This window comes from Portunus trituberculatus, chromosome 48 (genome assembly GCF_017591435.1).
Source record: "Portunus trituberculatus isolate SZX2019 chromosome 48, ASM1759143v1, whole genome shotgun sequence".
NCBI lineage: Eukaryota > Metazoa > Arthropoda > Malacostraca > Decapoda > Portunidae > Portunus > Portunus trituberculatus.
In genome coordinates, this window is record NC_059302.1 from 11153388 (window position 1) to 11181363 (window position 27976).

The window sequence follows — 27976 nt, forward strand, 5'->3', positions numbered from 1 at the left end:
AAAACTATATATAATAATAAAAACCCATAGTTAGACTTAAAATAGAGATAGCAGCAATAACAGTTTTCTGTGACAAAATGTAAACAGTAGAGGTGAAAAAATAATTGGTTTCGTAACAAAGTGAGAAAGAGTAACATGGTGCTGGTACTACATCGTCGCCACTCTTCTCCGTTACCCAGCAACATAATGCAGGAACAGATAAGCTAAGGAGTGACAAGAAGAAAGAGTGAGAGAGGGGTTATAGGGAGAGGAGGAGAAGGGAGAGAGTAAGTGTGTCAAAGCTTATGAAGGCAGAGAGTTGGTGAAACATGTATTCCACTAGAAGACTATTAAGGCCCGTGTGGCAAAATGCTTGGAGAAATGTCAGAACCTGTTCATCTGAGGCCCAGGCAGTCCCGGCAAAGAAGAGGGGCGTGCTTAGGACCCTAGGACGCGGCGTGATGGGCGTGGGCGTGGCGGTGCCGATGGTGGGCGGTGCGTACTACGTGGTGAGCGATGACCACACCAAGAGGCAAATGAGAGTTACTGTGCAGGGCATTGGCAGGTTTTTCAGGTAGGTTATTCTATGTGTAGGTCTCTCTCTCTCTCTCTCTCTCTCTCTTCTTCTTCTTCTTCTTATTATTATTATTATTATTATTATTATTATTATTATTATTATTATTATTATTTATTAATATTACCATCATTGTTGTCATTATTATCATCATAATCAGTGTAATTTTTACATTTTCATAAATCATCATCATCACACTTATTATTATTATTATTATTGTTATTATTATTAATATTGCCCGCATTGTTGTTGTTGTTATCATTATAATCAGTGTCATTTCTACATTTTCGTAAATCATCATCATCACGCTACATATTATTATTATTATTATTACATTTATTTTTATTATTATTATTATTACATTTATTTTTATTATTATTATTATTATTACTACTACTACTACTACTACTACTACTACTACTACTACTATTAATATTATTGTTATTACAGGTTTCCCTTGTTTTATGATTGGGTCATGTTTCTGAAAATCAAATTGAATAATTAACGCTCGGATAATGAACTTAAAGTTGAATAGGATTTGATTTGGTGGGAGAGGTACCTAGACCTAGCTTGTATTGAGAGATAGAGAACACTTATCTCTGCCACCCAAGGAGTTAGTGTTATAGGCTCATTATTTTTTTCATACTGTACACCTATATCCACTGGCAAGAGGAGAAAACTGAGCTGCTGAGTAGCAGGTGCTACTCAGCAGTCAGTCTAGTCAGTGGTCATCATTCCACACCCTTAAGTGTCTCTCCATTTCTTCCATTACTGTCTCCCTCTTCCTCGTCTATGCCTTTTTTGTTAATGTGGAAGCTGTCTCATCTGCTTTCTTCACACCCTGTGGGTGGTTGGCCTCTCCCAGGGTGTGAGGTCATAAAACTTTGCCCGAGCTATTCTCTACATTCCTCCTTCTTTTCTCTATTTTCTATTTCATAGGAGTGGGTTTGCAGAGATTCCACAGTCGTGCATCCGACCTTCAGTCTCTGTGCCACTTCTCCTCCCTCTGGTTGATGCGACCCAGAACTTTTTTTTTTTTTTCTTCTTCTTTCCCTTTCTTTCTCGCAATCCCACGTTGTGTAGGCAGGACAAAGGGATGAATGGTGGCAGCGATTTTTTCCTTCTTTTCTTTTGCCACTGCTACTGTCAGGTCCCCCATGTAATTGGCGACCTGGGGTATACCATAATAATTGCCTTGCCTGGTGTTGCGGCTCCTCCAGGTGGACCTTTTATTCCGCTGTGTTTTCTCTTTTTTATGGAGTTTCATTTTATTTAATTTTCCTCATTACCCTTAGTGGTGATGTTCACCCTAATCCCGGTCCTCGTAATAACTGTTGTAAGGCCTTATACATTAATATTCGGGGCCTAAAGGCCAACTTGCAAGACGTTGCAGTTGCGTCCTCCAAATATGATATAATTTTTGTTCAGAGACTCTTGTTTCGAGCTTCAGGCATGTTTCTGAGATTCTGATTCCTAATTTCAAGAGGCCTCTTCTTCTGAGGCGTGATTCTATCCCTAGAGCTCGGGGGATGTGTATATACTTACGTCCAGCATGCAGCGCTTCACGCATTACCAAATTTGAGTGTGGCTGTCATGAAATGATGCTGGTTAAAATTTGCAGTCGTTTTAATAACTACTATATCTTCTCTGTATATAGAAATCCCGATCTTGATGATTCTATTTATGACTGTTTGCTAAATTCTATGGCATCTATTCAAGAATCAGACCCTAAAGCTTCCTTTGTTTTTGTTGGTGATGTTAATGCACATCATCAGGATTGGTTGAACTCCGTTTCTCAAACAAATCAACATGGTCGGGCTGCTCTAGATTTTAGTAACCTCACCGGTTGTGAGCAGATCGTTCATAGCCCAACTCACGTCTCGGGTAATTGCCTTGATCTTCTTTTACAGACGCCCCCTCTGCAGTAACTTTGCAGGTCGTCCCTCCCCTTGGTAGCACAGACCACTCTGGCTTGTCTTTCAATATTCAAACTTCATTTCCTATTCCGGACGAGCCAATATCGCGGAAAGTATTTCTAAAGTCACGAGCCAATTGGACTGGTGTCATTGCCGATTTTAACAACATTGTATGGCGGGAAATTTTACATTCTGATAGTCCAATTGATTCCCTTAACAGTGTTTTACTTAACATTAGTGAAAGAAGAATTCCTTCTAAAATAATTCGAAGTCGTCGCAAGGACAGTGCCTGGTTTAATGATGACTGCAGGCGTGCTCAGCGTGGAAAACAGGTTGCTTATTGTGAATGGTCCCGACTGCGTTCACCTGAATCATGGGAAAATTACGTTCGTCTGCGTTTATTTGCCCAACGTACATATTCTAGCGCACAGGATGAGTACAATGAACACCTTAAAAATGTTCTGATTGGCACCTCCCAACCACACTCATGGTGGTCAGCTTTAAAGCAATCACTCTTTGGTGTGGACTCAAGTTTACCTCCTCTGTCATGTACTGACGGTTCAATCTGCCATAATTCTAAGGACAAAGCCAATCTTTTAGCTTCCGTTTTAACTCGAAACAAAGTGATGAAGAGTTTGATCTGCCGTCTTGTCCCCAGGACATTAAATTACACTCCATTGCCTTTAAGTCCTCCGAAATCTTAAGATATCTTAATGAGTTAGACTCATTCGGGGGTTGTGATCCTTTGGGTTTTCTGCCTCTTTTTTACAAAAAGATTGCTTCTCCTCTCGCTCCAAAATTGGCAGTTATTTTTAGAGCTCTTTTTCGTAAGGGTTCTTTTCCGGTATGCTGGCGTACTGCAAATGTTACCCCTATTCCAAAGGGATCTTCATCCTCCATTCACCCCGGTGACTATAGACCCATTTCCATAACCCCGGTGTTATCTAAGATTTTTGAGCGCCTGCTGGCCAAGCGTCTCAATCGTTTTTTAGATATTAATAATTTGTTGCCATCTAGTCAGTTTGGTTTTAGAAAAGGTCTCAGTACTTCTGATGCTCTCGTTTGCATAACGCACGACATGCAAGCTGCCCTTGATGCTGGTCATGAATCTAGAGTAATTTCACTTGATTTTAGTTCTGCATTTGATCGTGTTAATCATAGAGCCCTTTTATCGAAAGTTAGATCTATTGGTATTGGTGGCCGCGTCCATCAAGTTCTGTCAGAGTTCCTAACGAGTCGAAGGCAGCGTGTGACTGTTGATGGCTGCCTTAGTTCTTTTAGTCCAGTTGTATCCGGTGTTCCGCAGGGAAGTGTTCTGGGACCTCTTCTTTTATTATTTATACATCTGACATGTGGTGTGGGATTGAATCTAATATGGTTGCTTATGCTGATGACACCACTATATATGCGACAATTCCTTCCCCACAGGATAGGCAGAGAGTCGCTAATGTACTCACTCAAGATGTTTCAAGGATTCTGTCATGGTGTGATCGGTGGGGTATGAAACTGAACCCGAGTAAATCCCATAGTATGGTTATTAGCAGATCAAGGACACCTTTCCCAGTTCACCCTGATATTGTTGTCAACGAAGTACCTATTCCTAATTGTTCGTCTCTGAAGTTACTCGGAGTCACCCTTGATCCCAAACTTACTTTTGAGTTGCACTTGCGTTCACTTGCATCATCAGTCTCATGTAAAGTTGGTTTGTTACGCAAATGTAGGCGGATATATTCCTCTGATGATATTGTAAGAAATTGCTTTTACTCTTTCATACTGCCTCATTTTGAATATTGTCACTCTGTGTGGATCTCTGCAGCAGAGTCTCACTTAAAGCTTTTAGATAGAGCATTCAACCAGATTAAATTTCTTCTTCCTAATCTTGAGATTAATCTTCGGCATCGTCGTTTGGTTGGATCATTGTCCTATTTCTTCAAAATCATGTCTAATTCCAACCACCCGTTGCATTGTCATTTGCCTGCCCCTTCACTACCAGCACGTGCTACAAGACAATCCTTGATCATGAATGACCGTTCCTTGTCTGTGAATCGATGTAATACTTCACAATTTTCCCGGTGTTTTATCCCAGTATCTGCTAGACTCTGGAATACAATTCCCAACGAGATTGTTAATTCTAGTAACATTGAAGCATTTAAAAACGTGTGAATACCTTTCTTCTCTCTGAACTCACTACCTCTTAGATCTCTACCAATCTTCCTATTCTGTTGTTCATTCCTGTTACTTCCTTTCACTTATCGGTGAGGTGCCGCCCACTGGGCCTTTGGGTTTATGCAGTTATGCTTTCCAGTGGGTCGCCTTCATTGACCTCATAATAATAATAATAATAATTGTTTTGAGTTTTTATAGTAAGGTTTATGAGCCAGCACAAAAGAATGATAATTATGACATTCTATACTTAGATTTCAGTAAAGCCTTTGACAAGGTACCTCACCAGAGGCTCTTGAGAAAGATTAGAGCTCACGGTATAGGTGGTAGAATATTAGGCCGGATTAAAGCGTGGTTAGATGAGAGGTGACTGAGGGTAGTAATTAATGGATCTAATTCCAAGTGGGGTGAAGTAATTAGTGAGGTGCCACAGGGCTCAGTTTTAGGGCTATTATTATTTCTAATATACAGGGTGGGGCACGGATACTTCCCGATTTGAGAATGAAATAAAAACCTGTTCACACTTCGCAATTCTTTATTCTTTTATGCCTCTCATACAACACGGGAGATTTACTTTTACACTGTTTTAAAGACAATATCTTTTAAATGTCCACTTCCATTGTCAATACACTGATTCAGACGATTTTGGAAGCTTTGGTCTACTCTCTCCAGCATGTTGAGCGGTATATTGGCTATTTCAGTTCGGATGGCATTCTGTAGGTCTTCCAGGGTCTGTGGATGGTCATTATAAACCAGGGATTTGAGATATCCCCACAGGAAATAATCACAGGGGGCTAAATCAGTGTGTGCCCACACTGCATGCATTTCAATGGGATTCCTGAGAGAAGCTTTTCCTGACCGACTGATTTCCCTGAGAGGAAACTTAAACTGGCCTGCGCGCTCACCTGATTTAGCCCCCTGTGATTATTTCCTGTGGGGATATCTCAAATCCCTGGTTTATAACGACCGTCCACAGACCCTGGAAGACCTATAGAACGCCATCCGAACTGAAATAGCCAATATACCGCTCAACATGCTGGAGAGAGTAGACCAAAGCTTCCGAAATTGTCTGGATCAGTGTATTGACAATGGAGGTGGACATTTAAAAGATATTGTCTTTAAAACAGTGTTAAAGTAAATCTCCCATGTTGTGTGAAAGGCATAAAAGAAGAATAAAGAATTGTGAAGTGTGAACAGGTTTTAATTTCATTCTCAAATCGGGAAGTATCCGCGCCCCACCCTGTATATTAATGACTTGGATAGTGGAATTAGCAGTGATATTAGTAAATTTGCTGACGATACAAAGATAGTTAGATTAATTAGGTCTGATTCGGATGCCATTGCCTTTCAGGCAGATTTGGATAGGATGAAAGAATGGACAGATAAATGGCAAATGCAGTTCAATATTAACAAGTGCAGGGCTTTGAGCATTGGTAGAGATAATCCACACAATAGTTACATGATAGATAATGAGGCACTAGGAAGTTCCAAATATGAGAAAGATTTAGGAATCATAGTTAGCTCTGATCTTGGTCCAAGGAAGCAATGTATTGAGGCCAGGAATAAGGTGTATAGGGTACTTGGATTAATTTTTAGAAATGTTAAAAATATAAGTCTTGAAGTAATACTAAAATTATACTTGACGCTGGTCAGGCCACATCTTGACTATACAGTACAATTCTGGTCCCCATATTATAGGAAGAATATAGCTCTATTGGAGTCAGTGCAAAGGAGGATAACTGAAAAGATACAGGGGATGAGGGATATTCCTGATGAAGTTAGACTGAAGAAACTCAATTGGCATTCCTTAGAGAGACGTGGGCTAAGAGGAGACTTGATAGAAATATTTAAGTGGTATAAGGGTTTTAACAAAGGGGACATGAGCGAAGTTCTTATGATCAGTAGTGGGGACAGAACTAGAAATAATGGGTTTAAACTTGAAAAATTCAGGTTTAGGAGAGAAATGGGAAGAAACTGATTTTCAAACAGAGTGGTTGATGAGTGGAACGGTCTCAGTGGTCATGTAGTCAGGGATGAGTCAATAGGGAGCTTGAAAAGAAGATTAGCTAAGATCATGGATGGGGATAATAAATGGAATTAGGCGGCTTTAAACACACAGGGACTGCCATGTGTAGGCCTGGCGGCCTTTTGCAGCTTCCCTCTTTTCTTATGTTCTTATGTTCTTATGACTGGCTGGAGGAGTGAACACAACTGAAAGACTAATGGGAATGGATGGATGCTGCAGTACGGATGGTGTTGCGATCTTGGTGCATTAATTTACATTTTGGTGATTAGTTGATAATTGGATAAATGAGCCCTGACATCAAAAAATGAGTGAGTGGATAAAATGGATAATCAAATTATTGGATAGCAAACCATCGTATAGCGAGGAAAACCTGTATTTTAATTATTAGTTAGTTGTTTTCTTTTTCTTCCTCTCCCTATTCCTTTTTTCCTTCTTCTTCTTCTTCTTCTTCTTCTTCTTCTTCTTCTTCTTCTTCTTCTTCTTCTTCTTCTTCTTCTTCTTCTTCTTCTTCTTCTTCTTCTTCTTCCTCCTCCTCCTCCTCCTCCTCCTCCTCCTCCTCCTCCTCTTCCTCTTCCTCTTCCTCTTCCTCCTCCTCCTCCTCCTCCTCTTCTTCCTCCTCCTCCTGCTCCTCCTCCTCCTCCTCCTCTTTCTCTTCTACTTTTCTTATTCTTTATCTCACCTGACCTTACCTTACCTTACTTTCTTACCTTATGTTTCCCCCTTTTTTCTCTCTCAGGTATTAAGAGATTGAGTTTTCATTGTAATTTTTCAATGCTTGTGTGACAGCCATGCATAAGAAGGGTTGGTATACATCTCTCTATGTGTTATATTGTTGTAGGACGTTATGGATTGGCATGCAGATCTCAGTGGACTACAAGTGGACGACATACGGCCTTGATGAAGACAGCGATGAGTACGAGGAAGCACTGTCCAAGGCTCACCTCCGCTCCGCCAGTCGCATTTTGGACGGTTGCTTGAAGGTGCGATATTTGAATAGCTTCAACATTTTATTACTTTTATGCATTTATTTATTTATTTATTTGTTTTTTGTTTATTTTCATATATTCTTCTAGGAAGGGCACTGGCTAAGGGAAACAAAAAAGAAGAAAAGAAAAGGTCCTATGATGCTTTAGAATTTTGATGTTCACAATGAAACATATATATATATATATATATATATATATATATATATATATATATATATATATATATATATATATATATATATATATATATTTGATTTGAGTGACAATATTGTTTCATATATTGTATAGTGACTCTGTACATATTTTTTTATCTTTGATTTTATCATTATTAGATGTCAGATATGAATATATCCTGACATGTACCAAGTATTAATGATGTAAAATGCAATTCTGTAGACAGATTGTTTTCTATCTTTATTATACTTTGCATTGTGTCAATTCTTGATAAATATTACTTCAGTATTTTTTATGAAAGACATTCCTGTACCCAGACTGGCAATGTCAGGTTGGTACCTCAGTTTTACCACCACATAGGACAGTCAATGATCTTCCAGACAGTGTTGTGCCTACGGTAGAATGAGTTGAGTTACAAGTGATTCCTGTTATCAGACACCAGAAGGTTATAATATATAATTACTTTCCACAGAATGGAGGCCTCTATGTGAAGCTTGGTCAGGGGTTGGTATCCTTGAATCACATCTTGCCTAAAGAATATTTGGAAACACTCAAAGTAAGTCAGTGCAGATTTTATTAATCAATTATCAAATTTCATCATATGTTGAGTGTAGTCATGAATATTACAGTCCTGAGCAGTGCCAACACAAGTAGTTTTAAGATCACCCTTCAAGTCAAGGTGTGTATGGTTATGTCCTGTTGACACAGTCCATCAGTACTGTATCCTCTACACTTGAGTCCCAGAAGACACCCAAACATAATTTACAAAAAGGTATTCCACATCCACTATTAAGGTGCATCATTAAGAAGGTTAATACAGTATAGGTGAAATCTTTAACTCCTGTTGTCTGAAGCTGCTGACATCTCACTATTTCTAGTTTATAAGTTATGAGAGAAATTTGTATGTCTTTCATACAGGGACTGACACATGTAGGACTTAAGATTTTTTGCAGCTTCCCTTTTATTCTTATGTTTCTATGTTGTTTTAATCTCCTTGCCAGGCTCTTCAGGACCGATGTCTCAACCGCAGATGGGACGAGATTGGCTTGCTCTTCCAGGAGGACTTTGGCATGTCTCACAAGGAGATGTTTGCTGAGTTTGATGACGAGCCCATCGCTGCAGCTTCCCTTGCACAGGTGGGCAGGCGGTGATTGTCTGCACTATTTTAGTCTTCAGTGTGTGAGGGAAGCTGACTAAGGACAATATAATGGAAACAAAAGCCTCCTGAACTACTGCTTCCTGAATATAGTACATTAAAACAAAGATAGCCTGTTTATGGCTGCTGGCTTGGTATATGGATGGATGGATAGGTCTTTAAATTACTGTTTTCTTAATGGAGCCATGTGTAGTGGCAGAACAGGGAATTGAATAGAAGGACTGGAGGACTTTTCTTCCTACATAAGCTTTAGTTGTTAGTGTCAGAATGTATTAGTTTCTTTCGATTCACTGAAACCATATTGTCATTTACACATTTCCTTATGCTTTCTCCTCTCATCTTTTCATTGTCTTTTATTTGTACTGTCTTCTCTGTTTTTTCTAGTACTGATTCTTTATGGACTTGTGCACTGCTGGAACAAGAAGTTACATAGTACTGCAAGATTTCTTCCTTTATGTTATCTTCAATTGTCTGTATCATAGAGTGGTAGTTCCTCACACAAATTTCCAATCATTGAAAACTGTATTGTCTTTCTAGGTGTTTAGAGCCAAGACTCACACAGGGGAGGAGGTGGCAGTGAAAGTCCAGTACATAGACCTTCAGGACAGGTTTTGGGGAGACATTGCCACCATAGAACTTCTGCTGGAGATCATACAACTCATGCACCCCAAGTTTGCCCTCAAGTGGGTCATGAAGGTCAGTTGGCAAGACTTAACCATATTTCAGGGTAGTGTACTAGGGTGGTCCATGAGATGATGCCTTTCCACCAGTGCTAAAAGTGAGTAATGTATTTACCTAGTTGTATTGTACAGGGTTCAAGCGGGGCTCTTAGTGTCCTGTCTCCATTTATCTAATTTTTCTTTAAAGTTACGCACATTATGTGCTGTAGCAACTTCATTATTCAATGCATTCCACTTTTCCACCATTCTGTGTGGAGAACTCTTATTTTCCAATATCCTTCACACACTGCCTCATCCTAATCTTCTTTACATGTCCTCTTGTCCTTCCATCTTCTTCTGTCACCAGCACCAGGTCTTCCTTGTCTATCTTTTCAATGCCATTGACTATCTTGTACATTTTTATTAGGTCCCCTCGTTCTCTTCTATATTGTAAGGTTGGTAGTCCCTTTTCCTTCAGTCGTTCTTCATATGATAGGTCCTTACGTTAGTGTGTATGAGTGTATGAGTGTTTGTCTGTAGCAGCATGTATGGGTTTATTGGCCTGTGTATAGATAGATCAGAGTTGTCCAAAGAAATGATCATATAAGAAAAGCTTCAGACAAAGAACACAATCAGACATCTGTTTTGCTAACTGTAATTGACACATTATTACTCCATCTCAAATCATCTTGGAGCATTTTTTGTCCTACAGGCAGCTGAATATTTTACAAGCTAGACACTAGAATATGTGTCTGTTCTTTTGAACCTTTTCTATATGTATTTCTTTTTATCTTTTATATCTGTTTTATAAAGATTCTGTATGGTATTTTTAGTATTGAAAATCATTGCATATTGCAGTGAAAGAATTAGTGTAAAGCAGTTTGTTAGTCTGTATTAATTTGTACCTGATTTACAGGCATGAAATTCAGTGTGCATTGTGACATTTCTTCTTGGAGTAACTGTACAAGAGGTTCAAAGGCTGCAAAGATAGAAAGTTGAATAGAACATTAACTCACTTCTTACATAGCATAGAACTTGCTTTCCTACTTGTGGCAGGACCTAAAGAGGAGAAATATAAGAAGTTGTATGAAGAGAACAGTAATTTTCTTGGCATAGCACAAAGCCTCCATTTCATATACTATTTGGCAGGATCTAAAGGGAGCAATAATGAAAAATCAGAGGAAACAATGATTTTTTTTTTTTAGTATAACACATCACCTTTTTCTACTTGTGGCAGAACCTAAAGAGAATAGGAATAAAGTGTCTTTAATTTATTTAGTTATATGTTTATTTATTTATTTTCTCATTCATGTGGCGTAGTGGATAAGGTGGTGAGCGTGGGATCAGGCAGACGTCCACGCGTAGGTTCGAATCCCACCACGTACAGCCTTAAAACACTTTGCCATTTGTCGAGTGGTTTAAAGTTACCTACATGTCACCATGATACCCAGGTTCTAGGTGGTTACACTCAAGATGAGCTTGGGCGGTGATATGGGGCCTAATATGGGTACCACTATAAATAAAATTGCCTGCCCCACTAATGGGTGGAAGCTGAACAGCGCTTCCCATGCACTCTTCAAGTGTGCCTACAGGCACTATAGGCCTTACCATAAAAGAAAAAAAATTTTTACTTTTTACTTTCTCTCACTCTTATTCTGTCTATCCCTGTGTTTGTTTGGTAAACTCAGGAACTGCCTGCTTCTGTATTTCCTTCTTCCTAAGACTTTATGGCTTTTATGAGGGAAGTTTCAAAACACATCCCCCAAAACTGGATGATAATTTTTCCTTTCTTTTAGGATTAGCATTTCATTGGCCCCTTTTTTCTTGTCTTTTTGTAGCTCATGGTCAGTTCCTCTATTTTCATAAAAACAAAACAAATAAACACTAACATTTCTTGCCATAACACAAAACCTTAATATCTTACTTGCTGCAGGACCTGAAGGGAACACTGCAGCAGGAGCTAGACTTTCTGCATGAGGGAGAGAACAGTGAGCAGTGTGCCAGGGACCTCTCCGGCCTGCCCTATGTGTATGTGCCACGTGTCCACTGGGACCTGTGCAGCAAGGTGGGTGTTGACAAATGATGGGAGTAAGGAAGGATTTTGTTGTCTTTGTTGTTTGTTTATTCATGCATTGATCTATGGAACTTTATTTGTTTGCTTATTCATTAATTTAATTTGACATTTATTTGCTTATTTATCAGTAAATTTATTTATTTGTTTATTCATCTACTTGTTCATATACTTTTTATTAATCTACTTATTTATTTATACATTGACTTATATAACTATGCCTTTATTTATTTATTTATTTACTTATTTATCTATTTACTTATTTATTTATGTACAGTGGTACTTTAGATATGAGTTTAATTAATTTTGTGACAGAGCTCGTATCTCAAAAAAGCTCGTATCTCAAAACAATTTTTATTATTAAAATGCATTGAAATGCCATTAATCCGTTCCAGCCTCTCGAAAATGAGCACCCCTTATAAATAATAATTATTGCACAGAAACATAATAAAACATAACAAAAGATAATATAAATCGATAAACTACTCTTATAAAGTATATTTATCCCAGAGGGTGCATTCCACAGGATGTTACTGCATCCCCAACCCTCACTTGGGACTGTTAGTCAGCTGGAATGTACAAATGTACCCACCCACTGAAGACTGACTGCTCTAATTATCACAGAAGAGCTCGTTGACGATCCTTTAAACATTATTCGTTGAATAAATGAAGTTTTAAGTAGGAGAGAGAGAGAGAGGGAATAGAGGCCTCTACACTGCCATAGCCAATGTAGAGGTTTGTTTACATTTCTCCCTCTGTGATAAGCATCGTTGGAGGAGGTAGGCGGAGATAGGAGAAATTTCTTTTGCCTTTTCAGTTACGTACACATGCATACTTTATCGTTGCATGAAAATATATAAAATAACAGCAAAAGTTTATTTAGTGTTCTTACTTTGGACACAGACATTTTTGGCTAAGGGTGTTAAATGGTGGAGGAGGAGTAGAGAGGGAGGAAAGGATGCAGACACCATTCACATGTAAACATTAAACGTAAATTAAAACTGCACCTTCTTTTAGACAAAAAACAAGGTCAGTAAGTAGTGTGAAATGATGAAAGAACAATCACAGTGCATGAGATCCCCGGGAAACACATAGATACTAGCTCAGCTGAGGCTGGACCGATGCGCCGAGCTGTCAACTATAGCGGCAACATCCCCAAGCATGACTCAAAATTTTGCTCGTATCTCAAAATAGAAAAATGACCAAATTGTGGCTTGTATCTCGAAAAACTCGTATCTCAGGCAGCTCGTATCTCAAGGTACACCACTGTATTTATATATTTATTCATTTATCACTGCTCTCTCCACATGCATGGGAGATGGTCAGATGTACCACACACATAGAAGTTGCTGATATTCTTTAAATTTAGGATGTGTAAAGAAAGCAATCCAGAAAGTGAGTGACCTTAACATTTGTTCAACACTTCAAAAGAGGAGCATCATCGTAACATATACAAAGAAGATTGGCTGTTCTCTTGTTGAAACATTTCTTTTCTGAGGGGAAGATGAATGCTTACTATAAATTGTTCTGAAGTCATTGATCAGTTTTCTTCCCATTATTGAATACATGTGTTCATGTGAGGCAGTGGAAAATCACATACTCCTTATCTCCTGTGTGATATAGATAAACAGAAAAAGTTTTGAATTTTGGTTAAGAAAGATCTTATAAACTTGTGGTGGTGTGTGTGTAGTGGTAAAACCCACTACAGGAGTGGTAGGTAGCTGTGTGAGCTCTCGCAGGTGAATCGGAGGCTCAGCGTGTGTGTGAACAAATGGAGCACAACACAACATCCAGGACCAGGAGTGCTAACACTAATTGCACTTGCTGATGCATTACATTTATTACCACTTGATACACTTCACAACGGGCTGATAAACCACAGCACCCCACAGTACAATCACACACCACAATATCCCAATAGCCTAACTGATCCTACTGGGTGACATCCAACCTGATGCACCTATTCCCTCACTACCTGGGTTTACCCAAGGAGGGTCAAATTGACCTCAACAAAAAGTGCAACCTAACTCCAACCATATGCTTGGCACTATGGATTTCCTTCCCACACTTTTTTCCCTCTGGTGAGAGGACGGATTCTAGCTTGGGCATGATTGAAAAACGGAAGTGGAGTTTTAGGTGGCTGTTGTGGCTATAATGGTGACCTGGATTTTTCTCCACCTCAACTGGCCACTTAGCCGTGGGTTCCACAAGCTATGTGCACAGAGTTTTAATTGGCAAATCCGAGAGGAGTTCAAAACGCTTCATGTAGCATTCTATGCTGTTTGAATTGTTACATGTGTATAGAAACAAAACCCACTAACACTGTTGTTTATTGGCAAAAGGTAGCAGAGTAGCCCCAACATTTTACTAAAGAGATGGTGTGGGGCTGCCTGACACTTTAGGACACTGCATGGTGACTTACAAAGAATATGTATAAATACTTCCATTTGTATTCTGTGATTGTTCTCTGTGTATTAGTTTATCTGTGAGTGATGTAGACATGTATACAACTGGTAGAATTTGGACTGAGTAATCTTTTTATCTCATTGTCATTCTTACATTATTCTGTGTGTATTTGGGATCAGGTTGATCTTGAATCCCATTGCTTTTCTTACATTGTTTTATGTATATTAGTTCATTGTGAATGGTGTATGTACTAGAACCATGTTGAAATTGGCTTGTTTAATTTTTTAGTCTTCCTGCTATTTTTATATTAGTCTTTGTATTTGTTTTATCAGTAAGTTCGGCCTTTGAATACACATCTCACTTCCCACAGAGGGTGCTGACAGCAGAATATATCCATGGCTACAAAGTGAGTGATGTGAAGGGCATCAAGGGGGTTGGTCTAGACATCAAAGAAGTGGACAGCAAGTTGGTGAATGCATTTGCCGAGCAGATATTCCACACAGGCTTTGTACATGCTGACCCCCATCCTGGCAACAGTGAGTGATTGATGTTTGTGTGGCTTCACTTTTTTTCTATTGTGCTCTGACCTGGTTTATAGGTTCATAGATAGACTCTATTCTTTACCTTGTCTATTATGCCTTATTTGTTCATAGGAAAAATTCTCTAACAAAAAAAATTCCAACCCCCCTTTACTCCATCCTTTTCAGTCACCTCCTATGACATACAGGAAAAAATATTGGCAGTATTCTTAGCCCTTTGGGGTGCTTTGCCTATAGTCTGGACCACCCAGCCTGGTATATTGAGAGTCTTTGCTCATCCCTTTGTTTTGCCTTAATTCAAATGTAGGTTTTTAGTGTGATTGAAAGGAATGATTGTGTGCAGTGTCCACTTCGCTTTCTTTCTCAGTAAGCCTGTTGAAATGTTAGAGAAAGTAAAATAAAGTTCTATTATTTCTTTTCATATTCATACTTCATAAACTTCATGTATTTATTGTACTCATGGCCATTCCCTTCAGTCTTGATCAGGAAGCGGCCCAGTGGTGATGCCGAAGTGGTGATCCTGGACCACGGCCTCTACCAGCCGCTGCCCACCTCAGTCCGTCAGCCTCTCTGCAGGCTGTGGAAGGCAATAGTTGTAGGTGACCACACCCAGATGAAGGATAACTCAGAACAACTTGGAGTTACAGGTGAGGAGTGTGGCAGGAGTGTGAGTAGGATGATGTATGATGAGTGTTATTGTTGCCATACAGTAATTGTTTCAAGTATTGTCTTGCAAGAAATATTTTCACAATTTAGAAAGACTTCCCTCAAAATTTAATGCATAAAGTACACAGTTAGTTCTCATATTTACCCTTGTTACAGTTAATGTCAAATTGAGATTTTCATGATATAGATTGATATTATCTATAAATTCTTTCAGTAGTATTATAATTTTTCAATCTATTTTATGTATAATGTTAAGTAAAGATATACTTATAAATCTACCCATCTTTCCAATATGAAAACCATAAACATTAAAAACTAAAAATCTAAATTGAAGATACTATTTATTAAATGACAGGCAGATATAAAGACTGAGCAAGTTTGTCACTTAAAATAAGCAAAGGGTTAAGGATAAACTAAACTTGTTAGGTGGAGAGACTGATGGAATTCCAGGATATCTTGATTAGTGAGTGTGCTGTACTGAAATTGCAAAATATTTCATGATTTGACTTAAAAAGAAGTATTTCCCATTATGAAAATCTGAGTTATATATTATTATGACATACACATTTGGATTGTAGCATGATGGATGTGGTGATTACTACAACTCATGGCATTGTAAGGATGAGAGAGAGAGAGAGAGAGAGAGAGAGAGAGAGAGAGAGAGAGAGAGAGAGAGAGAGAGAGAGAGAGAGATGTGCTAAATGTTATAAGAAAAGCCATATATATATAAGGTAAAAATAGATGTGTTAAGTGGAAGCTTTTCTACTGGAATGGGAGACTGGTGATTTGGAATCTGTGAGAAGAAGAGGAGAAAGAAGAATGAGAGCATAGGAGCTTGCAGGGATAGGAATAGATGAAAGCTTTTATGTAATGGCCATCCCTTGATTGTAGTTCATTAAGATAAAGTGTTTGATTTAGATTGAGAGATGGATAGGTAACAAAGGAAATGGGTGCCTGTGTGGGTTTGTGTGTCATGTGATAACTAGAGAGATAGATAGGTAACAAAAAATATGGTATGGGTGTCTTTGTGTGTCTTGTGATAAACTGTAGACAGATTGCCAGATAACAAAAGGAATAAATATCTGTGTGGATTTGTGTGTCTTGGGATAGACTGGATAGATAGGTAACAAAAGGAATGGATGCCTGTGTGGTTTTGTGTGTCTTGTGTGTCCTGACAAACCCACACAAGCAACTTGTCTGAACCTATCTGGAGCTAACATACATGCACACACACATGAATGCCACATGCAGAAGGGTACCGGTTCTTCTGCATGATGGTTGGGCAGCGGTACATTGCTCCTGACGGCTCTAACCAGAGGGAAAATGAGTTCTTCAATCATCGTGGCCCCAAACGCTTCACACGAGCAGACTGGAGGAAGATGTCCAAGGAAGACAAAGCGAAGATGCAGAAGCGTGTGGATGATGCTCGGGAAAAGCTGAGCAATGCGTTTCAGAATCTTCCCAGTGAGATGATCCTGGTGCTGAGGTGAACACATGGCTGGTTCTGCTGCCTTGTAACTCTTGGCTGCATGGGGGTTTGGTGGGCCTAGACTCCTAGCCTTGTGTCTGTGGTGGACTCGGGGTTAGACAGAGAGGATGTGTAGATCACAGTGTCTCTTGGGTCTCTTATTTTCTCACCTAACTGTCATCCCATTCCTTATGTACAGTGCCTTGCCTTCCAGACCTGTACTTGTCTACTTTTGAGTAACTGTTGTTGTTGTAATGTATGGTTCTCAGGTGCTTTAAGTTTTGCAACCAGCAGTGCATTGAATCAGGATTTTGTGAGGTGAAGTGGTTAAGAGGAAGAAAGAAAATAGTGCTTATAGTATTGTAATTGGCATGTGTTGTGGAAGGAAAGGAAAACCCAGTAAAGCCAGTAAGTAAGGGTAAGCCAGTTAAGTTCGTCATGGTGATAATTTTGTGTAATCCAATTCACTGACAATACACAGGTTGACATTGACCTTAATAATTATCTCCTCTGGTGACTGAGGTGCTTCACAAAATTCCAGCATATTCACCGTACATAGTTCGTCTCTGCTACAGTAACATCCTACCATGTGATTCTTCACCAGTAAACATGCAATCCTTTCTCCTGTAGGGCTAACATATCTCATTATTGTTTCTTTCCTTAGCTATGTAGATTCCCAAGTCTCAGGTCCTGTGTTTTCTCCCACAGCTTCAAACTACCGGCTATTTTGCATTTCTCTCATTCAACGTTACATCGCGCCAGCAGAGGGCGTAATCCAGGATATATTTGACATGTTTTATGACGAGAAGGGGCCAAAATTCATGACAAGGGCACAATTCGATAAACTTCCTGAAGATGAGAAGAGAAAGCTGAGGAAGGAAATAATGGATGTCCATGACCGTGTGTTTGATGTCTTCAAGGGTATTCCCAGCAATCTGCTTCTCATTTTTAGGTACAGTACTTTATATAGGTGTGGGTTCTTGCCAAGGCTGCATGTGATGTGATGCTGGTGGCACCTGAAGCTCTCATGGCACACTTATTATGGTAGAGGTGTTTGTGCTGTGTGCATGGCAGAGTGGTGTTTGTGAGTGTGGAAGGTGTTAAGGTTTTAAGGGAAGGTGCGAAGGATAGGTAGTGTCCAGTGGATGGTGTAAGGGGTGTGTGGTTCTGGTGGATGATGTAAGGGGTGTGTGGTGGTGTTGAGGGTGTGAGTGTGAAAGGTATTTGGTGTGGATAGTGTTTAGTGTGAGTTCTGGGTGATGTGAAATCAAAGTAACAGTGACAACATTTAGTTAACTTTGATGATGAAAAAGCCTGTTATTGGTCAGTTAGCTTAAAGTTATTAAGATAAAATTCATTATTCCTATTTTCTGTGTGAGAAACGTTTTTATTACTTGCAGTCTCTGCCTTAGCTGCAGAAGGAGAGCAGGCACACACACACACACACACACACACCCACACACACACACACACACACACACACACACACACACACACACACACACACACACACACACACACACACACACACACACACACACACACACACACACACACAGCCGTGCCACCGCTGAGTGCGGGAGTCCTGAAGACAGCTCATCTTCAACTGAGGACGAGGGAAAAGGAGCAATTACCTATAGTGTTTACAGGGCCCGGGTATCTCTATAGGGTGTAATTAGTGTCTTGTCGGTGTCCTGCTCTGAAAAAGTGCAGAAAATAGTCCCTAACCGGAGAGTGTCGGCAATGTTTTTTGTTTTGGGTGAAACAGCTGGTGGCAACATGACGTCGACACCTAGAACCAGGAGGCATTTTGAGGGATTTGTGACCACTCCAAGTGGATTAAACAAATTGGACATGGATTCAAGAATTCAAGCCTTAGAGAGTAAGTTTGTCAATATTAGATCTATAGAAGAGAAGTTAGATAGAGTTATAGCGGAGAACGATACCTTCAAAAAATAAATCTACATGCTAACGAAAGAGAACAAGGAATTACTGAAAGAGAAAGTGGAAATGGAAAAAGAAAATCACCATCTAAGGAAACAATGTGACGAAATGAAGGCTAAACTACTTGAAATGGAAAAGAAAATATCCGAAGATGACTTAGGGAAGGAGTGCCTCAACCTAATTGATGCTAGAATGAAGGAAGTGAAACATGAAAACGAGGAAGTACAGAAGTCCTTCAAAGAGATAATGAAAAAGCAAGAAGAAGAAAATAAAGTGATTACACAGAGTGAAATGGTTAAGGCTTTGAAGGAAAATGAGTATGTGGTGAGAGATATTGCTGAAAAGAAAAAATGCGTGATCATAACAGGTTTAAGAGAGGAAACTAACAGGAATTGGCAAGATAGGAGGGATAAGGAAAATGACAGGATAAAGTTTTTACTGAATAAGATCTCCGAGGAGGACGAATGTCTATATGCTGAAGTAGAGGAAAGTGTGAGACTAGGAGCTTTTGAAGAAGGCAAGAGTAGACTATTAAAATTGAAATTAAAGTCTCAGGTGGCAGCTGAGGCCTTATTGTGGAGGGCCTGGAAACTTAAAGACTACGAGGAAACCAAAACAATTTACATTAGAAGAAATATGACACAGGAGGAAAGAATGAAAATGAGAGAGCTTGTAACTGAAGTGAGAGAGAAGAATGAGGAAAGGACCAAGTTTTTTTGGAGGATGAGAAATGGGAGGCTGAAGAAGTGGTGGATAAAACAGACGGAATAGACAGTACACAAACTGAAACATGGAAGAAAGAGATTAGGAATGGAATTCAAGTGACATACACGAATATAGATGGATTTCTGTCTAAAAGGCTAGAATGTATGGATTACCTAAGAAACAGTGAACTGGACATAATGTGTTTGGTGGAAACAAAAGTTAAGGCCCGAAATAAAGCTAGATTGGTTTGATGTAAAACACTACAAAGTATGGGGAAATGATAGAAAGAATAAAGGAGATGGTGGTATAATGGTTTTACTAAAAAGATCTGATAGTGAAGGAGGTGAACTTTAGTAAGGGAAATGAGGAAGTGATAAGTATGCTTATAACAGATGGTAAGAGGGACATTAATATTATAACAGTATACATACCACCCAGAACCAGTGCTTGGAATTATGAACAGTATCAAATGGTGATGAGAAATACTCTAGACAGAATGAAGCAGGAACTCACCAGAAAGGATAGAGTGATGATAGTCGGGGACTTTAACTGTAAGGAAATAGTGTGGGAAGACTACGAAGTGGTGAATGGTGGTGAGTGGGCAGAGGAATTGTTAAACGTAGCAACAAATAACTTGATGACACAGTGGGTGAGATCACCAACAAGGTGCAGGGGACAGGATGTTGCAGCAAGGTTGGATTTGGTATTCACCAGGGGCATCTCCCTAAAAGAGGAAATTGAACATGAATGTCCCTTGGGGAAAAGCGACCATGATGTCCTAAGATTTGAGCTGGATACGGAATTAAGCATGGAAAAGAGTGTGGAGTACAAGGAGGAAAAATTAAATTATGTCAGGGCAAATTACAACCATATAAGAGAGTTCTTTAATGAAATTGACTGGTCTGTGGTGTACCAGGAAGTGGATATGCAATTGAAATATGATAAATTTATGGATTTATATAACTGTGCTGTGAAGAAGTTTGTGCCATATCACAGAATGAGGACTTTAAATAATAAGCAGTGGTTTAATAGAAATTGTGAAGAAGCAAAAAAGAACAAAGAAAAGGCATGGAAGAAACTTAAGAAAAACAGTGAAGTATTATCAAGAGAAGTCTACAAAACAGCAAGGAATAGATATGTTGAAGTAAGGAGAACAGCACAAAAGGAATATGAACAGAGAGTGGTGGAAAACTGTGATAGTGACCCCAAAATGTTTTACAAATTCATAAATGGAAAATTAAATAAAAGGGAGGCAATAGAAAAGTAAAAGTTGGGAAGAAGTATATGAGGATGCTAGAGATATAGCTGAAATATTGAACAACAACTTTTGCAAAGTGTTTACAAAGGAGGAGCATTTTACAGGAGAAAGGCCTACGGAAATAAAGCAAATGCATGACATCATGGTTACTAAAGAAGATATAAGGAAAATTATAAGTAACTTGGATATTAATAAATCAATGGGGCCTGATGGCATATCTGGGAGGTTGCTGAAAGAATGTAAAGATCAATTGTTGAACCCCATATTTGATATTGTGGAAACCTCCATACGAACAGGAATAGTCCCGAAAGAGTGGAAAAGAGCTGACATTGTGCCTATATATAAGAATGGAAGTAGAATGGAACCGTTAAATTACAGACCAGTATCGTTGACTAGTATATTGTGCAAGGTATGTGAAGAAGTAATTAAAGCAAAGTGGAGTGAGTATCTAGAAAGTGAAAACATTCTGAGTGAAAGGCAGTTTGGTTTCAGAAAAGGAAGATCGTGTATCCAATTTATTATGTTTTTATTCAAGAGTGACTGACATACTACAACATAGAGAGGGATGGGTGGATGCTATTTACCTGGACTTGAGAAAGGCCTTTGATAAAGTGCCACACAATAGACTGATGTGGAAACTAAAGAAGATTGGAGGAGTAAGTGATAAACTAGCAAAATGGATGGAAAATTACTTAGTGGGAAGAGAAATGAGAACAGTGGTGAAAGGAAAGAAGTCAGAGTGGAAAAAGGTAACCAGTGGAGTTCCACAAGGGTCAGTGCTTGGTCCCATCATGTTTTTGATTTATGTTAATGATATGCCAGTAGGAATAGACAGTTACATGAATATGTTCGTGGACGATACTAAAATTATGAGGAGAGTAAAGAATGTGGAAGATTGTAACAAGTTACAGGAAGATCTTGATAAAATATATGAGTGGAGTAAAGAGTGGCAGATGGAATTTAATATAAACAAGAGCCATGTTATGAAAATGGGAAGAAGTAGATACAGACCAAACAAGGATTACAGGCTGGGAGATGAGAAAATTGAAGAGACCAATGAGGAGAAAGACTTAGGAGTAACCGTGCAAAACACTCTGTCACCGGAGAAACACATAAACAAGATATTTGGGAAAACATATAACATGCTTCAAAATATTGGTCTTGCATTCCACTACCTAGATGAAGGAATGATGAAGAAGATACTATGTACTTTAATAAGACCCCAGTTAGAATATGCAGCTTACGTCTGGTCACCACATATAAAGAAAAATGTGAAGAAGGTGGAAAGGGTACAGAGGCTGGCAACAAGGATGGTACCAGGATTCAAGGAGTTAGACTATGAGGAAAGACTGAGGGAGCTGGGGCTGACCACATTAGAAGAGAGAAGAACAAGGGTGACATGATAACTATGTATAAATTGGTGAACAAGATTAACATATTGGACAGAGAATTGATAAAGGTGACCACAAGTAATCATCTCCGAGGACATGGAAAAAAAACTAACAAAAGACATCTGTTTAAATGACGTGAGAAAGTACAGTTTCCCGCATCGTAATATTGATAAGTGGAATAAACTGAGCAGTGATGTCGTTGACGCGGTGTGTGTCAATCAGATGAAAGGGAGATATGACAGGAGTGGACAAGGAGACAGGACACAGAGAGCTTAGCTCGGGCCCTGTAATACACAAATAGGTAAATATAAGTAGGTAAATACACACACACGCACACACACACACTTGCTAGAAAAGGTGAGGAAGGCAATGGGACCAGATGGAGTGTCAGGATGGACACTAAGGGAATGTAGTGAGCAACTGGTAGAACCAATTTTGTATGTAATTAACAACTCTTTAAGGGAAGGGAAGGTACCAAAGGAATGGAAAAGAGCCAATATAGTCCCATTATACAAAGGAGGAAAAAGGACTGAGCCCCTAAATTATAGACCAGTGTCACTAACTAGTGTGGTGGGTAAGATCTGTGAAATTGTTATCAAAGAAAAATGATTGGAATATCTGGAGAGAAATGAAATCATTAATAACTCCCAATTTGGTTTTAGAAAAGGAAGATCATGTATAACAAACTTACTAAGCTTTTATACAAGAGTAATAGATGAAGTACAAGGAAGAAATGGATGGGTGGATGCAGTGTATCTCGATATTAAAAAGGCTTTTGACAGATTACCACACAGAAGACTTCTATGGAAAATGGAACACATGGGCAGAATTAAGGGAAATATCTTAAATTGGATAACAGATTACTTAACAGATAGAGAAATGAGTACAATGATAAGGGATACACTATCAAGTTGGAGCACTGTAACCAGTGGCGTACCACAGGGTTTGGTTTTGGCACCAATAGTGTTCCATATATTTGTCAACAATATACAAGAGGGTTTGAGTAGCTACATAAACTTGTTTGCAAATGATGCCAAGCTTTTGAGGGTTATAAGAAATTAAAATGATTGTATGGAATAACAGCAAGATATTGATAAGATCTGGATATGGAGCCAGAAGTGGAAATTATAATTTAATACTAAGAAATGCCATGTAATGGAAATGGGTAAAAGTAATAGAAGACCTACATGGGAATATAAAATGAAAATGGGAGAAGAGACTATAATGAAAAGAAGAGAAGAGAAAGATCTGGGAGTGATTATACAAGACTCCAGAAAGACATATAAATGGATTATTTTCTTCAACATGCAAGACACTAATGAACATCAGGGTAGCATTCAATTACATAGATAAAAGTATGATGAAAAAAATATTAACCACTATGATAAGACCTAGACTAGAATATGCAGCAGTGGTATGGTCGCCATATAGGCAGAAAGATATCAAGAAACTAGGAAGGATACAAATGGCTGCTACAAAGATGGTCCCTGAAATAAAAGATCTTCCCTATGAAGAAAGACTGAAGGAGATGGAGCTACCAAATTTAAAGGATAGACGGGAAAGAGGAGACCTAATAATGATGTATAAGTTAGTAAACCATATGGAGAAGATAGATAGACAAGACTTGATAACACTGATGGAGCAGGGAGACAGACAAACGAGGACATTCCAAGAAAATCATGAAAAGTCAGTGTCATAGGAATATCAAGAAGTTAAGTTTTTCACATAGGACAGTAGACATCTGGAATAGATTAAGTGAAGAGATTGTAACAGCAGAAAGTATGCACAAATTTATGGAGAAGTTAGATAAATGTAGATATGGAGACAGGTCAGTATGAGCCCCACTTGAACCCTGTAACATACGACTAGGTAAATACACACACACACGGTGGAACGGTGGAAAAATGGAATGCATTGGATAATGGAATTGTCACAGCACATAGTGTGCATAACTTTAAAGAAAAACTAGATAAATGGAGATATGGAGACAGGACACTATGAGCCCTGCTCGAACCCTGTACAATACAACTGGGTAAATACTCGTACACACACACACACACACACACACACACACACACACACACACACACACACACACACACACACACACACACACACATCATATATGTCTGTTGCTTCTTTAACTTTGGGTGATTTTAGATTTTTTTTTCAATGCATTAGGTAATCAATAATAAAAATATCATAAAAAACACTTTAGAGTCAAGCATTTCTTTCATGTTATTTATTGAGGGGAAATGATGCAATGTAGATGCATGCACATGCAATCGTGACATTGTAGTGAAAATATAATTACATAATGAAACTTCATATTGCTATACATACAAGTATGTTGGAAATATTTTTTTGTTTGCATTTTACTGTACACACCCAGTATGAAAAGAATGACTGAAACTGTGATGTACAGCACTGAGCATTGGAAATATTCATCCGGAATATCTGGGAAGCATCTCTGCCATTGTTGTTCCTTGCTGTAGGCTGTCATGGCAGGAATGATGGCAGTGGTGATTATAATGATAATGATGATGATGGTGATAGTAGTGGAGCAGATAGTGGTGGTGATACAAAAATACTGAAAAATCAGTTTCAGTGTTATGTTAGTTTATCCTGATAATCCTTTGCAAAATGAAAAGTGACGTCAGTTCTAGCCATTTCATTATTCTTGGTTGTCATATCATCATTGCTTGAATACTGCTGTTCCATGTTAGTAATGTTCCTTACATAAATTGGATTAGACACAAGGAAAAAAAGTAGTTTCATAATAAAAAACTCCTTAATGAAAATCACTAACACTTACAGACATCATGACAGTTCTTGACCCCTGTCTAAAAGTACCAAATGAAAACCATATACGTATAGAGATGGAACTAGCATTGTCTTCCCTCACACTGATGGCTCTCTTGACAGCCTCTTATCATGTCATGCACCTTCACTTTTGTAATGTATTGTAGGCTCTATGTGTGATCTGGCGTGAGATGTTCTTTTTTGTCAACCTTCAGACCACAGCCTTTTTGCGGAAATGCTCATGCAGCGGCCGGTGGGGGGAGGAGGGATTGTGTCGTTGAAGGAAGTGTTGAGTGCTGAGGAGTTTGAGTACATGCAAAAGATGGCTGCCAGCCGTTTTGATCAGATAGACAGGACTCTACGAGAACTGCCTCGAGAGATGTTGTTGGTCATACGGTAAGACTTAGGAGTCGTTCACCTTCTGTTGCTTTTGCCATTGTCTGGGTGTGTGCTGTTCTGGGATGTGAGAGAGAGAGAGAGAGAGAGAGAGAGAGAGAGAGAGAGAGAGAGAATAGACAAATAGGTAGGGAGACATACTGAAAAGTTTAAAAGAGTAAATGCATGTAAATATTTGGCATCTCTAAAATATATAATTAATTAATTAATTTTTGGTGTTAAGATTTAGTTAAAGTTAGGTTGATTACTGGGGGATTTTCAGGGTAAAGAACAGCCATTAGAAGGAGAGGAAGAGACTACAGACTTGACAGGAACAGGAATTTTAGCCATCCACTGATCACTTATGCTTACTTATACCTTGGCCGTCTGTTGATATTAGTACTGTGTCGTTACTTTTGGTGTGTATCAAAATGTTGCATCTCTCTTAAGGTGTCAAGAATGGTTCCCTTGTTTTACTCTATGTTTCTGTTTCTTTTTCCTGTCATCAGTGTAATCTACCATACTGTTTTTGTCTTTACCTTTACAAGTTAAGCTGCTGCTGTAGTGTGTTCTTAAAATTGGCACTGGCATCTTACAAGTGTATTGGTACTATTTGTTTAACTGAGAAAAAATGTACGTGTTTTGTAAGCAGTAATAATGTCGGTCATTGTAAGATGCTGCTGCTTCTCATCTTTTAATACCTCAAAGTTCTTGCTGTAACAACACCCTCAGCTTGTCCAATCCTCTCATATTGTTACTCTAATATTTACTGTACATTTTATTTGTCTCCTGTTTTTTTTTATGATAAATTTGTTAAGGTGTTGCAGGTTTAGTGTGTATTATGATTCATAGGCATTTTAGTTAATATTATAATTGTTTGTGTGATGAATTACTGGACATATTTCAGTGTAGTAGCAGCATGAATAACATATTTAATACCCATCCATAGATTTGATCAAACTGATAAAAACAGATCCCTTTATCATTGTATTAGAATTTAGATGTTCTGCCATGTTTTGCAGTTCAACATAAGTTTTAGGTACAAACAATGCTCTCATGGCCTTAGACTTGAGGATATGGATTGGCAGGAATATTGCAATGGCAGTAATTACAATCAGAAGCTCACTCATCATTATGCCAACCTTAGTAATGAGTACACATATTCTGTCATTATTTGCAAGTGACCATAGGTATTAGGTACCAACAGTGCTCTCATGACTTACAGTGACTTATAGTGACAGGAATATTGTAATGTGAGTCATCATAATTAGGTCAATCATCATTATGCAGGAACGTGAACACCATCCGGTCCATCACCAAGGAGCACGGGGATGTGGTGGACCGATACAAGCTGATGGCCCGCTCTGCCACGCGTGGTGCCTTTGTGTCGCCTGACGCCTCCATCATGCAGAGGATGCGTGGGCGGTGGGAGCAGCTTTACTTTGACTATTCACTCAAGTATGTGTGTTGGTGTGCTGCCTTGGTGAAGCACTGTTCCCTTGTTTTTGAAATGGAGATGTATATGAATATAATGAGTTATGAACAAAATTTTCTTTAAAAAAGGGGAAATGGGTATGTAGAAAAAACAGAAATATAGTTGCATAAGATAGGATAAGAAACAATTTTTTGGGAGAGAGAGAGAGAGAGAGAGAGAGAGAGAGAGAGAGAGAGATATGAAATATACACCAATTGATAATGGAAAGGTGTAGAGTACCTTAAGCACATGAGTTTCTTCATTTCATTTGTCTGAAGGGTATGAGACTGCAACTATGAGAGTGAACTTTGTTCAGATGTCATATTATTTTAAAGCACATTATTTGTTGTCATATATACTTTTGTGTCTGTAAGTTAAATTTTTTACTCACGTCATAAAGATTTCACTCACTTTATCGTCAGTAAACACTTTTTAGGATTAGTTTATCTATTTATATACTCATGGGACCCAGAGAAAGCATCACACAGTTGTATACATTTCATTCACACTCTTAGTCCTGTTGACCCCTTGTATAATGTATTACTAACAATGACTAACTGTTCCCTGGTGGCCGGCAGGAAGGAGGCAGTGCGGATGTGGGTGATGAGGAAGGTGCTGTACGTGCTGTACCTGCTGGGCCACATTCCAGACCTCGCTCAGGTAGATGCAATGTGATGCTCTGTGCTGCGCTGCCGACATGCTCACCCTGCTCAGTAGTGTCCAGCCGGCATCACAACACGGTCTGGACAGATGCAATATTTTTGTACCAAATGTTGAAGTGTTGCCAAGTGTAACTGTATGCTCATGGCTAGTGTTTAGTTTTGTAGCAGATTTCGAAAGATTATACATTTTGTTCCTGGTTAGTGAGTGATTCTTAGTCATGTTATGTGCTGGTGAATTTTGGCCAACAGATATCTAATTTATGAATTTTCAAAATTGCAAATTAGAATATTTTATCTTTTCCCATTTCACAGATGCAGAATTCACGTCATTTATAAATACTAGTCTGTCTGAAAAAGAAAATTAAATAAATTTGAATATGCATTGAATTGGAAGAATTACAGACATACACTTGTTCCTAGGTTGTAGTTACCTAATTTATGAACATTAGTAGTAATGTACATAACTAGATTGAGATTTATCTATGTATTGAAAGCTCAGGTTACCATGATGACATGATGAATGTAGATACTGTATTCTTTGTGGTGTTTTGTTAATAATATGTTAAATCAGTGAGTCTATTT

At 38.7% G+C, this 27976-nt stretch overlaps 1 protein-coding gene across 3 annotated transcripts; it reads left to right on the top strand.

Annotated features, from left to right (window-relative positions):
- The first annotated feature begins 73 nt into the window (after nt 1-73).
- LOC123498825 (uncharacterized aarF domain-containing protein kinase 5-like) lies at nt 74-27968 on the top strand. Of its 3 annotated transcripts, none has more exons than XM_045246269.1 (11): nt 74-553; nt 7497-7638; nt 8291-8374; nt 8820-8954; nt 9512-9670; nt 11567-11698; nt 14481-14646; nt 15126-15296; nt 16567-16801; nt 26549-26716; nt 27311-27968. In XM_045246269.1, exons 1-11 carry the CDS (start codon nt 309-311, stop codon nt 27405-27407), a joined length of 1734 nt encoding a protein of 577 aa, XP_045102204.1. In that variant the 5' UTR covers nt 74-308; the 3' UTR covers nt 27408-27968. The 3 variants fall into 3 exon arrangements, with proteins under 3 accessions (XP_045102204.1, XP_045102203.1, XP_045102205.1); XM_045246268.1 differs by lacking the exon at nt 16567-16801 and adding an exon at nt 17492-17735; XM_045246270.1 differs by lacking the exon at nt 16567-16801 and adding an exon at nt 25099-25279.
- Nucleotides 27969-27976: the final 8 nt, after the last annotated feature.

Bases quoted from the DNA above. Each gene is read 5' to 3' on its own strand.
- LOC123498825 (XM_045246268.1), top strand. From the start codon at position 309: ATGTATTCCACTAGAAGACTATTAAGGCCCGTGTGGCAAAATGCTTGG. The intron at 8,375-8,819 runs GTAAGTCAGTGC...TCTCCTTGCCAG, and splicing joins AATATTTGGAAACACTCAAA to GCTCTTCAGGACCGATGTCT. The intron at 14,647-15,125 runs GTGAGTGATTGA...CATTCCCTTCAG, and splicing joins TGACCCCCATCCTGGCAACA to TCTTGATCAGGAAGCGGCCC.